A 13,114-nucleotide genomic window follows, 5' to 3' on the forward strand; every position below is an offset into this window, starting at 1 on the left:
TTTGTCTATGAGGGAAAGAAAATGACTAAAGTATAAATAATATAGTATAAATATATATGTATCAATGCATACATTACCACATTAATTTAGTTATTAATTTATTTCCATATTTTTTTACATTTACACATCTATTTATTTCTGTGTCCAGGTCGTAAGAGGAAAAGTATATATGTAAATTTGCTTCTGTCTGTTTTTCAAAATTGACCAATCCAACTTCAGTAATGTTAGGACGGCCCACTTAATTTACATATTTACTTTTCCTTGTACAACATGGACACAGAAATACATAAATAAATATATGAATATATTTATTTATATATTAATTTTTATATGAATTGTTGCATTTATTTATATATATTTATTTATATATTTATTGATGCATTTATTTAATTATTTATTTATACATTATTGTATGCATTTCTCACAACATTTATTTAATTATTTATTTATTTATACATTATTGTATGCATTTCTCCCAATATTTATTTATTTATTCATTTATTTATTTATTTCTACTACTCTCTAGTCATTTTTTGTCCCTCATATTTGTCCAGCAGGGGCGCTATATTTCAGTGCGCCTCTCTGCTCCACTGCTAAAACGCCGAGGGTAGAACATCGCGCATGCGCACTGCTAATGTTGTCAGTCGGCGTTGTTTTGGGGGAGAAGCAGCAGTGAATGTGTCGGTAAAGCTAACGCTTTGCTTCCTGTTTTATAAAATGTAGAGAAACTAGACACAAGAGGCATCATTTGTAACTGGTCTTAGTTTAAAAATGATTTTATTACTTTGAAAGGAAGGATATTTATCCAGCTTTTTGGATTGTAGGTAAGTGAATTCACCTCATTTTTAATGTAATGTTATACCACCTGGGAGCACTTTATACAGGTAACACTGACCAGGTGATACCTACAGCTACGTCACTGACGTTTTCTTTAAAGTTTTTTTTTTTTTTTTTTTTTTTTTTTTGTTATTGAAAAAAATACAAAACGATATTTCCAATCACAGAAATACAATTTACCTTTTTTTTTTTAATTAAAAATGAATTGACTGTGTACATATGTATATACACACAGTGACATATACACACAGTGACATATACACACAGTCACATATACACACAGTCACATACACAGTCACATATACACACAGTCACATATACACACAGTCACATATACACACAGTCACATATACACACAGTGACATATACACACAGTCACATATACACACAGTCACATATACACAGTCACATATACACACAGTCACATATACACACAGTGACATATACACACAGTCACATATACACACAGTCACATATACACAGTCACATATACACACAGTCACATATACACACAGTGACATATACACACAGTCACATATACACACAGTCACATATACACACAGTCACATATACACACAGTGACATATACACACAGTCACATATACACACAGTCACATATACACACAGTCACATATACACACAGTCACATATACACACAGTCACATATACACACAGTGACATATACACACAGTCACATATACACACAGTCACATATACACACAGTGACATATACACACAGTCACATATACACACAGTGACATATACACACAGTCACATATACACACAGTCACATATACACACAGTGACATATACACACAGTCACATATACACACAGTGACATATACACAGTCACATACACACAGTGACATATACACACAGTGACATACACACAGTGACATATACACAGTCACATATACACACAGTCACATATACACAGTGACATATACACACAGTGACATATACACACAGTCACATATACACAGTGACATATACACACAGTGACATATACACACAGTCACATATACACACAGTCACATATACACACAGTCACATATACACACAGCGACATATACACACAGTCACATATACACACAGTGACATATACACACAGTGACATACACACACAGTCACATATACACACAGTGACATATACACACAGTCACATATACACACAGTCACATATACACACAGTCACATATACACAGTGACATATACACAGTCACATATACACACAGTCACATACACACAGTCACATATACACAGTCACATATACACACAGTGACATATACACAGTGACATATACACAGTGACATATACACAGTGACATATACACACAGTCACATACACACACAGTCACATATACACACAGTCACATATACACACAGTGACATATACACACAGTGACATATACACACAGTCACATATACACACAGTGACATATACACACAGTGACATATACACACAGTGACATATACACACAGTGACATACACACACAGTGACATATACACACAGTGACATATACACACAGTCACATATACACACAGTCACATATACACACAGTCACATATACACACAGTGACATATACACACAGTCACATATACACACAGTGACATATACACACAGTGACATATACACACAGTGACATACACACACAGTCACATATACACAGTGACATATACACACAGTCACATATACACACAGTGACATATACACACAGTGACATATACACACAGTGACATATACACACAGTGACATACACACACAGTCACATATACACACAGTGACATATACACACAGTCACATATACACACAGTGACATATACACACAGTGACATATACACACAGTGACATATACACACAGTGACATATGCACACAGTCACATACGCACACAGTCACATATACACACAGTCACATATACACACAGTCACATATACACACAGTCACATATACACAGTCACATATACACACAGTCACATATACACACAGTCACATATACACACAGTCACATATACACACAGTGACATATACACACAGTCACATATACACACAGTCACATATACACACAGTCACATATACACACAGTCACATATACACACAGTCACATATACACACAGTCACATATACACACAGTCACATATACACACAGTGACATATACACACAGTCACATATACACACAGTGACATATACACACAGTCACATATACACACAGTCACATATACACACAGTGACATATACACACAGTCACATATACACACAGTGACATATACACAGTCACATACACACAGTGACATATACACACAGTGACATACACACAGTGACATATACACAGTCACATATACACACAGTCACATATACACAGTGACATATACACACAGTGACATATACACACAGTGACATATACACACAGTCACATATACACAGTGACATATACACACAGTGACATATACACACAGTCACATATACACACAGTCACATATACACACAGTCACATATACACACAGCGACATATACACACAGTCACATATACACACAGTGACATATACACACAGTGACATACACACACAGTCACATATACACACAGTGACATATACACACAGTCACATATACACACAGTCACATATACACACAGTCACATATACACAGTGACATATACACAGTCACATATACACACAGTCACATACACACAGTCACATATACACAGTCACATATACACACAGTGACATATACACAGTGACATATACACAGTGACATATACACAGTGACATATACACACAGTCACATACACACACAGTCACATATACACACAGTCACATATACACACAGTGACATATACACACAGTGACATATACACACAGTCACATATACACACAGTGACATATACACACAGTGACATATACACACAGTGACATATACACACAGTGACATACACACACAGTGACATATACACACAGTGACATATACACACAGTCACATATACACACAGTCACATATACACACAGTCACATATACACACAGTGACATATACACACAGTCACATATACACACAGTGACATATACACACAGTGACATATACACACAGTGACATACACACACAGTCACATATACACAGTGACATATACACACAGTCACATATACACACAGTGACATATACACACAGTGACATATACACACAGTGACATATACACACAGTGACATACACACACAGTCACATATACACACAGTGACATATACACACAGTCACATATACACACAGTGACATATACACACAGTGACATATACACACAGTGACATATACACACAGTGACATATGCACACAGTCACATACACACACAGTCACATATACACACAGTCACATATACACACAGTCACATATACACACAGTCACATATACACAGTCACATATACACACAGTGACATATACACAGTCACATATACACACAGTGACATATACACACAGTCACATATACGCACAGTGACATATACACACAGTCACATATACACACAGTCACATATACACACAGTCACATATACACACAGTGACATATACACACAGTCACATATACACACAGTGACATATATACACAGTCACATATACACACAGTGACATATACACAGTCACATATACACACAGTGACATATACACACAGTGACATACACACAGTGACATATACACAGTCACATATACACACAGTCACATATACACAGTCACATATACACACAGTGACATATACACACAGTGACATATACACACAGTCACATATACACACAGTCACATATACACACAGTCACATATACACACAGTGACATATACACACAGACATATATACACACAGTGACATATACACACAGTCACATATACACACAGTCACATATACACACAGTGACATATACACACAGTCACATATACACACAGTCACATATACACACAGTCACATATACACACAGTCACATATACACACAGTGACATATACACACAGTCACATATACACACAGTGACATATACACACAGTGACATATATACACAGTCACATATACACACAGTGACATATACACAGTGACATATACACACAGTCACATATACACACAGTCACATATACACACAGTCACATATACACACAGTCACATATACACACAGTGACATATACACACAGTCACATATACACATATAAAAACGAAAATAACCAAAAAAGAAAACAAAGCAAAACAAAAACACTCTGATAAGAATGTGGAAGAAAATAATTAAATTAAATCACACCAACACACATATTAAAGATTATTTATGTAATACAGTAAGAGGCACACATTCAATCAGGTCGTACTTTTAAATTAGTGAAATAGGAAATAAAGGGTTTCCATTTGTGTAAAAATGTGACTGTACATCCTCTCAACGTGAATTTAATTTTCTGAAGTTTTAAAAAAAACATGATGTGTTTGAGGTTGTTGTTAAATGTAATCTTGAACCCTGTCCAGGTGAGATTCTGTGATGGAGGACCATGAAGGTGGTGATGGGGTCCAGGAGGAGCAGGCCATGCTGTGGTCCATCCAGGAGGCTTTTGAGAGGCAGACCCTTCAGATAGGAGCCTCGGCGTGCGGGGCCACGGCGGTGCTGGACGTGTTGAAGGCTCTCGGTGTGGATGTGACACCTGAGGAGGCGGACAGGTGCGTCCAGACTCGACTGAGGAGGAACGAGTCTCCGCTGCCAGACTACCTGCTGTCCCGGAGTGAAGCCGGTAAATGTCCTAAAATACAACCTGTGATGATTATGGAACAGAAGTTTGTGCTAGGTGTTCAAATATGTCTTCTATACTTCTTAATAAGGTTTTGAATAAAGGAGATTTACCTGAAATTGAGTATTTTCAGAGTGTAGAGTTGCTACACTCTCTTACTTGCAAAAGGTTACAGCAGAAAAGGGCTCAGAAGCCCTAACAACCATTTATAATTTTTAGTAATAATTCAGGTTATAGGTTTGCATTGCCAAGTCCATTAACACTACAAGAACTAGTAGTTTGGTGCAAAACAATTAAAGAAAGAAACTGAGCAAAAAAACAGCAGTGCTCCTGTTGACAAGGAAAAGTAAAGAATGTAAAATAATATATAATTTGAATATAAAGGACACAAAATGTGCAAGGATGTGCAATAACAGAGAATAAGTTTCCACACAGTGTTCAGTGTAAACAGGAAACACTCGTGTTTTATTGGAATGTAAATAAATCTGATCAGAACACAACATGTCTAAAAGGTTGAATTAAAGTGACAGTGAATATTGATGATATATTTTGAAGCTGTTTTAGGAATAATGTAATTGTACTTTTGAACAGTGAAAGAAAGAAGTAAAGTTTATTGATATGTACTGTATATTACATTAAATCAAATTAAGTTTATTTGTATAGTACATTTAAAAAACAGCTTCATCTGACCAAAGTGCTTTACAGGCACGCAAGAAATAAAACAATAATCTATACATACATATATAAACACATAATACACACAAATATATATATATGCACATACAAATACATACATATATACATGTAGTATACATACATATCACAAACACATACATACAGATACATACCTAAGCTCAATATATGAGGTCTGTTTCAACTTGTTTTAAATGTCAGTGAAAAGTTAATATTAATGTTCGTGCATGTTCTTGTTCAGAGTAAAACTTTGTTTCTTTAAGGTGGAATGTATAACTTAAAACCAGTTCATGCATCTCTCCACTAAGGCGTCCCCTGTGCAGAAAAGTTACAGTGAGTCACAGTGGTATGAAAAGTATTCACGCTGCCTGAAAGCCTTTTTACACATTGGCAGTTAAAACACTATAAACACTCGGCGTGAGATCCAATCGACTTCTTCCCAAATGTTCTGTGACATTTCAGTTAATGGAATATAACTACATAAAGGGTGACTTTGTATAGGTGCGTTTCTCTGCAGACAGAAATAGATCACAGATGCCGGCAGAGACTATAACTTCCCCGCTGATTGAGGCTTTCTTACGTCTTGAACCCATAAGCGCAGTTTCCTGCCGGAGTGACAGCTGGCTGCACCGCCAACCGATTCAAAAGCACCCTGTTGAATTAGACGAAAGGTTTATGTCTCTCACAGGAGCCACTGTAATTGACTTTTCAGCTGTGTTACAATTTTCTACAATGACATTTCATGCATTGAAGTCAAGCTGTGTTCACACAGAAGGAGGGTCTGAGTGGAGAAGGAACTCAACTTGTGATCAGTCTGACTTTGTTGAGTTGCAGTAAAGATTCTTTTTCTTTAAAGGTGCGACTCACGCTCAGCTCATCCGAGGAGCAGAGGAGGCCAGCAAGGGGAAAGTCATGGGTCGTTTCTTCCACCTTCACCCTCGCCGCCTGGTCGGCCTCTTCCCCTGGCTCGCTCGCTGGATCCGAAAAGGTGCTGTTCCCATAGCGACCATGAACATGCAGCGGGCCGTACCCGAGGGCGAGGAAGTGCCCGATGCCTGGCACCATCAGCTCATATTTGGCGCCACACCGAATGCTGTTTTCATGACCAATCCTTTTGATGTAGGTGAGTGACAGCTCAGGCAGGAGAAAGAAACGACCACCTCTCTTTTTATCGATGCGCTTCATTTGTCATGTGATCTTTTTCATCAGTGAGCGAAGGAGAGCTGCACGAGAGACTCTGCAGTGAATCTGTGCTGCTGATTCGCCGAGAGGACGTCCTGCAGCGAATCACAGCTGACTGCTGCCTGTCCACTTTATCTGACCCGCAGTGGACGACTTTGGACGTAGAGGGTGAAGCCTTTATTCCTGCTTTGATTCATGCACATTTTACATCTAGCACACACACATTTTGAAGTATTTCCCCCCCCCTCATGTTTTCTACCCTGTTAGGTCAAGTGAAGCAGATGATTCTGGAAGAGGAACAGGAAGAAGGTGGAGCCAAGTTAAAACACATCACCATCCCTGCAGCGTACAGTTCAGGTGTCACATTTTTTGCTCTACAACAGTCTGAGTTAGCACAAGAACTCCTCAATGCTCCTGAGCTCTCTTTGTTGTGACTGGACGTGAAGCTCAGGAAGATTTATTCAATGTGAAATAACAAATAAAAGTCAAAGTAAGACTCTTTATGAATTCTTTTTATTAGCAGCTGCAGCCTGTCCTGGAAGAGATGCAGGCCAAAGGTCAAATGTGAACAAACATTGAATACTCTGATGCTTTAAACACAACTGTAATACTGTGATAAGTATGTTGTGTATGAAATGAGGTGTTTACTAGAAAGAAAAACACAAAAAAGCAGCAGAAATTGATGCAGCTGCAAAGCTTGCTCGACCAACTCGGCCACACACTGTCATCCATGAACATTTTAATCACTTACACTTGTTTTTTTTATGTTTTAAAAACAGTTATTTGACAGATTATGCTTTTAAAAAGTGACTTTAAAATAATAAAATAGCACTTTGACTATCTTTTTATCCATACATTACATCTTCCTCTCCTCTGTTCCTCGCTGCTTCCAGACTGTTAACTTCATTTTAAAAGATCAGATCCCGTCCTTCTCTATTTGTCCCATTTACACACTCTGCCCGTTAACTTCAGGACTGACTTTCAAAATGTATTGATTTCTTTCAAAGCTCCAGTCTTTCAGAGCTGTTATCTTGTATTAGTCTAAAGCTTTTATCAGTGCTCTGAACTCCTCTGATTGCTTCTAAGGCAGCAGTCAATAGCATATTTTCTTAAGAACCCACTGAAATTTTCCACAGTCCAAGTCAGTTCAATAAGTTGTTAGACTTTCTTTTACTCCAATGTTTTGTAGGTTGTAAATCAATGTATTCGTGGTCTGTGTAAGATACAGTATTCAAAATAAAATTAAAGGGTTATATGGAGACCCTGAACGGGGAAAAACTGTAAAGATAATGGATGGATTGGTGAATGTTGATATACCACATCTCAGATTTGTAAATGTTACTGGAGAAATGTAAATTGGTACAATTACTGAATTGTCCATGAGAAAAAATATAGGTAGGTACTTTGAATATTTAACAATTTCCTTATTATATTTGTGTAATTGAGTAATATTTTCAATGCTGGACTTTTTTGTAGTCATGGATCATTCAGACAGTGTTAGATAGATACTTTATTGATCCCGAGGGAAATTGAAAGCATCCAGTAGCTAACCTAAAAACAGTTGAGGAAAAAAATCTGTAATTAGACCTGAATATAAAAAATAAAAAAGTTGACCTTCTGAAGTTGTACAGCAATGTTTAAAAAGCAGTTGTTAGTTCAGTAAGCAAATCAAGATGATGATAAAGTGTGTTTGAATAATAAGAATATTTTAATAACAATTAGAACTAAAGTTATTTGAATTGTTTTTTTGATTTTAATTATTTTAATTAATAATTTTGATTTTAATTATTTTCATAAATCAATCCTCAGTGACGTTTAATAGCTAAATATTACCTCGTGATACCGATGGAAGAGGACACGGACGTAGACTCGCTAGTTGACTACATTTCCCATGATGCTCTCTGCAGTTCCACCCCGCGGAAGTTAAAACATCCAAAAACTTACTGAAAACCAACTCGGGCTGCAGAAAAAGGTAAGAAATGTGCATGTAGATTTACCAAACTGTAAACCCCTAACCCTTAAACACATATAACTTTATTAAATGTCGTGTGGGACTTTTGGTTAACGTTGTGTGTGTTTGGTTTGTGTTTAACGTTTTTAAGAGCATCACGGTGATATATTGGATACACGTGGTGTGTGTGTGTGTGTGTGTGTGTGTGTGTGTGTGTGTGCGTGTGTGTGCGTGTGTGTGTGTGTGTGTGTGTGTATAATGTGTGTGTGTGTCCATCCTTTGAGATAACACACTTTGCATCCTCGGGTCACTCAGCAGGCTGATAGCAGAGGAGACACTTTAGACTGCTGTCCTGAACTGACTGGGCTCCGGCTAATTCCTGCTTCACACACACACAGACTTACAGGTGAGTGTTTCTACCTGTATGTGCTAATGCTGCTAAAAAAAACTGCTGCAGAGTAAACTGTGTTTTCATGTTAAAGCAGAATGAATGTATTTGACTTGAACACTAAAAAGTTAACTGGAATATCTTGACAGTAAACTTTGTACTAATTCTGGGATTCATTACGTCAGAGTGAAAAACAACACCATCCATCTTCAGTGTTTTCATATCAATGCTATTTTATTTCATTATGCTGGACTGATTGGATGGTTTCCTCTGTTTTTGCTGCAGTAAAGTTTGATTTAAGCTTTGCGTGTATCCTCTGGTTTGAGTGAAATAGTGTAAAGAAAGCAGACAGTGGAAGAAAAGAAATGGACAAAAAGTTGGTGCTTCATTTTGCAAAAGAAAATCCTTCCTGCGTTTGATTTTTGTCCCCTGACATGTGAGTCTCGTGATTCCAATCAAAGCCAGTGATTTGTGTAATTGTGGGACATGTGGACCCACTGTGCAACACTCAGCCCTTTGTACCGGCTCTGTGAAGCGTTCACACAATGTGTCTGCACACACACATCTGCACATACACATCTGCACACACACATCTGCACACACACATCTGCACACACACATCTGTACACACACATCTGTACACACACATCTGCACACACACATCTGCACACACACATCTGTACACACACATCTGCACATACACATCTGCACATACACATCTGCACATACACATCTGCACACACACATCTGCACATACACATCTGCACACACACATCTGTACACACACATCTGCACACACACATCTGCACACACACATCTGCACATACACATCTGCACATACACACCTCCACTATAGTGGACTCTGCAGTTACTCAATATTGAGAGTTCAGGTTACTGCACATTGACATAGTTTGGACTCTGAGAGTTGAGTTGATGGTCGGTGTTTAAGGAAGTTAAAGAATGTTCTGATTGATTCTACGTTGTGCGTCGAGGTTTTACAATGCATGCCATGTTGTACTTAATAAGAACCGTTTACCTTTGGGTGCTGAATCCATTAATCTGTTAATCATTAAATCACTGAGGTTATAGGTGGTCTCAGTTAAAGACAAGAGGGTCTTCACATGTCTCATATCTCTCAGTTAGCATATTAAAACCCTTTCACATGCTAACTATTAGATCAGTATTTTATTTTATTTATTTATTATATTTTTTATTTATTTTATTTTTATTTGTTTTATTTTATTTTTTATTTATTTTATATTTTATTTATTTTTATTTTATTTATTTTTGTTTTATTTTTGCATTGTTAAGGAGAGCTTGGAATACAAAAATGTCATTGCCAGCTATGACTGCTTTGCCTGTTCTGTTGTGCATTTGACTAATAAAGATAACTTGATAAAGGTAAAGGTGCGATGAGTCGTAAGGAAAATATCATCTCCATAGATTTTGATAATTAAGTCTGTTTGGTGATTTTTCGACAACTTTTATAGACTAACTTATTGATGAAATGAAAGTTTGTCGTTGTGTCTTAATGAATGAAAGAAATGCTAAACACATGTTTGTTAAAAATGTCATCAAATCTTTGCATTCAGTCAAGAAAGAGACGGACTGAGCGACCCAGAAAGGGCCAGGCGAGCAGTGGACTCTATATCAGCCTGATAATTGCTTTTTGTTTTTCATGTAAATGAGTCCCTGTGTGCTGGTGATTTGGCCTCGCCTGGTGACCACGCCATTTAATTGTTGACTTGTGTCTCTGTTCTGCTTGATTGAATCAGAGTCAGCGTGGCTTAACAAGATAATATAAGACCCCGGGCCGGAGAAAAGGTCAACGCTCCCTCACAGCTTAGAAGTCCTTTCCTTATAGGTCAGCCTCTGCATGCAATTACACGCTTTCTCTACGAAGGCTTTTCTCTGCTTTGACGTCGGAGGCGGTGATTTGTTTTAATGCTACATGTCTGATATCATCAGGTAAGATGGCGGAGAAGGTGCTGGTGGTTGGAGGTGGTGGACGGGAACACGCGCTGGCCTGGAAGCTGGCCCAGTCGGAGCAGATTCAGCAGGTCCTGGTCGCCCCGGGCAACGCAGGGACGGCCGACTGCGGGAAGATCAGCAACTCTGGTAAACACAAACCCCGAGGCGTTTCACTTCACGTTACTCCTCTACTCCTTTATTTCCAAACTGAATGAAGTTGATGACATCGTGTTGTTGTTTCTCTCTTCAGAGGTGTCTGTCAGTAACCACACCATCTTGGCTCAGTTCTGTAAGGATCACCATGTGGGGCTTGTCGTGGTCGGCCCTGAGGTGCCGCTCGCAGCAGGTCAGTTGATCCATCCTATCCGCTCTTGAGTGATTCTTTATTTGTGCTTCACTTTCTTAGAGACAGGCTGAAAACGATGATGAGGAGTCTGTGATGAAGTCAGAACTATCCCTGCATTCTTCTGTCTCTTCTAACAGAGTTTTTCTCAGATGTTTTCCTGCATCCTCACTTTCATTCTTTCCTGAGGAGTCAGTCCAACACTTCCTGCATCCTTGTTTGAGTTCTCTTGTTTTGGTTCTGTTTCCTTGTTTTTCTGAGTGATTCTTTATTTTGTGCGTCGGTGGTTTTGCTTCACCTTCCTCCCTTCAATGCTCTCGCAGGTATCGTAGACGACCTGACGGCGGCAGGAGTGCGATGTTTCGGCCCGTCTGCCAAAGCAGCTCAGCTGGAGGCCAGCAAGAGCTTCTCCAAGGCCTTCATGGAGCGTCACGGCATCCCAACGGCCCGCTACGGCTCCTTCACCGACGCCGAGGAGGCCTGCAAATACATCCGCACGTCAGTACATGCAGCACAAGTTTAACATGCTCGAGTCCCGAGTTAAAAGAAGATTTGCTTTGGGAAAGTTCTGAAAGACGTTTAGCAGCGTTATCGAAAATGAAATGTGTTCTCTGACGACTGCCACAGAAAACGATCCTCTCTAAACTCTTTCAGTGTCACAAAGCTGTAAACTGCACACTTAGCTCTGCAATTTGATCAGTCAAATGTTTGTAATACGATACTACAATGTGACAGGTTTCTTCTTCTTCCGTCGTTTTTGCACAAAGCAAAAAATGAAAAAAAACTAAAAACTGTGATGCTGCATGTAAGCTCTGAAGCTGATTAAGAAAGTGATATAATCTTTGTTTTACTCTTCATGGTTAGAGAAACTCAGTCAGCAGCAGTCGTGAGCAGAGCTTCACTGACCTGCAAATACATCCGCACGTCAGTAAAGTACAGGCAGCACGAGTTTAACAGAGTGTATGCTCGAGTCCCGAGTTAAAGAAAAGATGATTTGGGAAAGTTCCGTTCTGAAAGC

The 13,114-nt window shown here is 38.5% G+C and overlaps 2 protein-coding genes and 1 long non-coding RNA gene across 9 annotated transcripts in view; all 3 read left to right on the plus strand.

Moving 5' to 3' along the window:
- The first annotated feature begins 672 nt into the window (after window positions 1–672).
- On the plus strand, window positions 673–7,944 carry LOC132959691 (uncharacterized). Of its 2 annotated transcripts, XM_061032872.1 has the most exons (5): window positions 674–824; window positions 5,312–5,571; window positions 7,118–7,384; window positions 7,471–7,611; window positions 7,711–7,944. In XM_061032872.1, the coding sequence occupies exons 2-5, from the start codon at window positions 5,325–5,327 to the stop codon at window positions 7,875–7,877; spliced, it is 822 nt and encodes a 273-aa protein (XP_060888855.1). In that variant the 5' UTR covers window positions 674–824; window positions 5,312–5,324; the 3' UTR covers window positions 7,878–7,944. The 2 variants fall into 2 exon arrangements, with proteins under 2 accessions (XP_060888856.1, XP_060888855.1); XM_061032873.1 differs by lacking the exon at window positions 7,711–7,944 and having other exon boundaries at window positions 673–824; window positions 7,118–7,380.
- An 834-nt stretch (window positions 7,945–8,778) lies between these two features.
- Window positions 8,779–9,161, plus strand: LOC132959276 (uncharacterized). Its single transcript, XR_009666958.1, has 2 exons — window positions 8,779–8,937; window positions 9,089–9,161. It is a non-coding gene; the product is annotated as an uncharacterized LOC132959276 (long non-coding RNA).
- Window positions 9,162–9,279: 118 nt separating this feature from the next.
- gart (phosphoribosylglycinamide formyltransferase) overlaps window positions 9,280–13,114 on the plus strand; it is a 19,082-nt gene continuing 15,247 nt past the window's right edge. The window contains exons 1-5 of one of the 6 annotated variants that reach the window (XM_061032472.1): window positions 9,280–9,424; window positions 9,721–9,804; window positions 11,751–11,900; window positions 12,004–12,099; window positions 12,420–12,594. In XM_061032472.1, coding sequence (XP_060888455.1) covers window positions 11,756–11,900; window positions 12,004–12,099; window positions 12,420–12,594 — 416 coding nt within the window. In that variant the 5' untranslated portion in view covers window positions 9,280–9,424; window positions 9,721–9,804; window positions 11,751–11,755. Of the gene's footprint in view, window positions 9,425–9,663; window positions 9,805–11,530; window positions 11,647–11,750; window positions 11,901–12,003; window positions 12,100–12,419; window positions 12,595–13,114 lie in introns of those variants that run through there. The other 5 variants (XM_061032468.1, XM_061032471.1, XM_061032470.1 and 2 more) reach the window with 5 other exon arrangements.

This window comes from Labrus mixtus, chromosome 24 (assembly GCF_963584025.1).
Source record: "Labrus mixtus chromosome 24, fLabMix1.1, whole genome shotgun sequence".
NCBI lineage: Eukaryota > Metazoa > Chordata > Actinopteri > Labriformes > Labridae > Labrus > Labrus mixtus.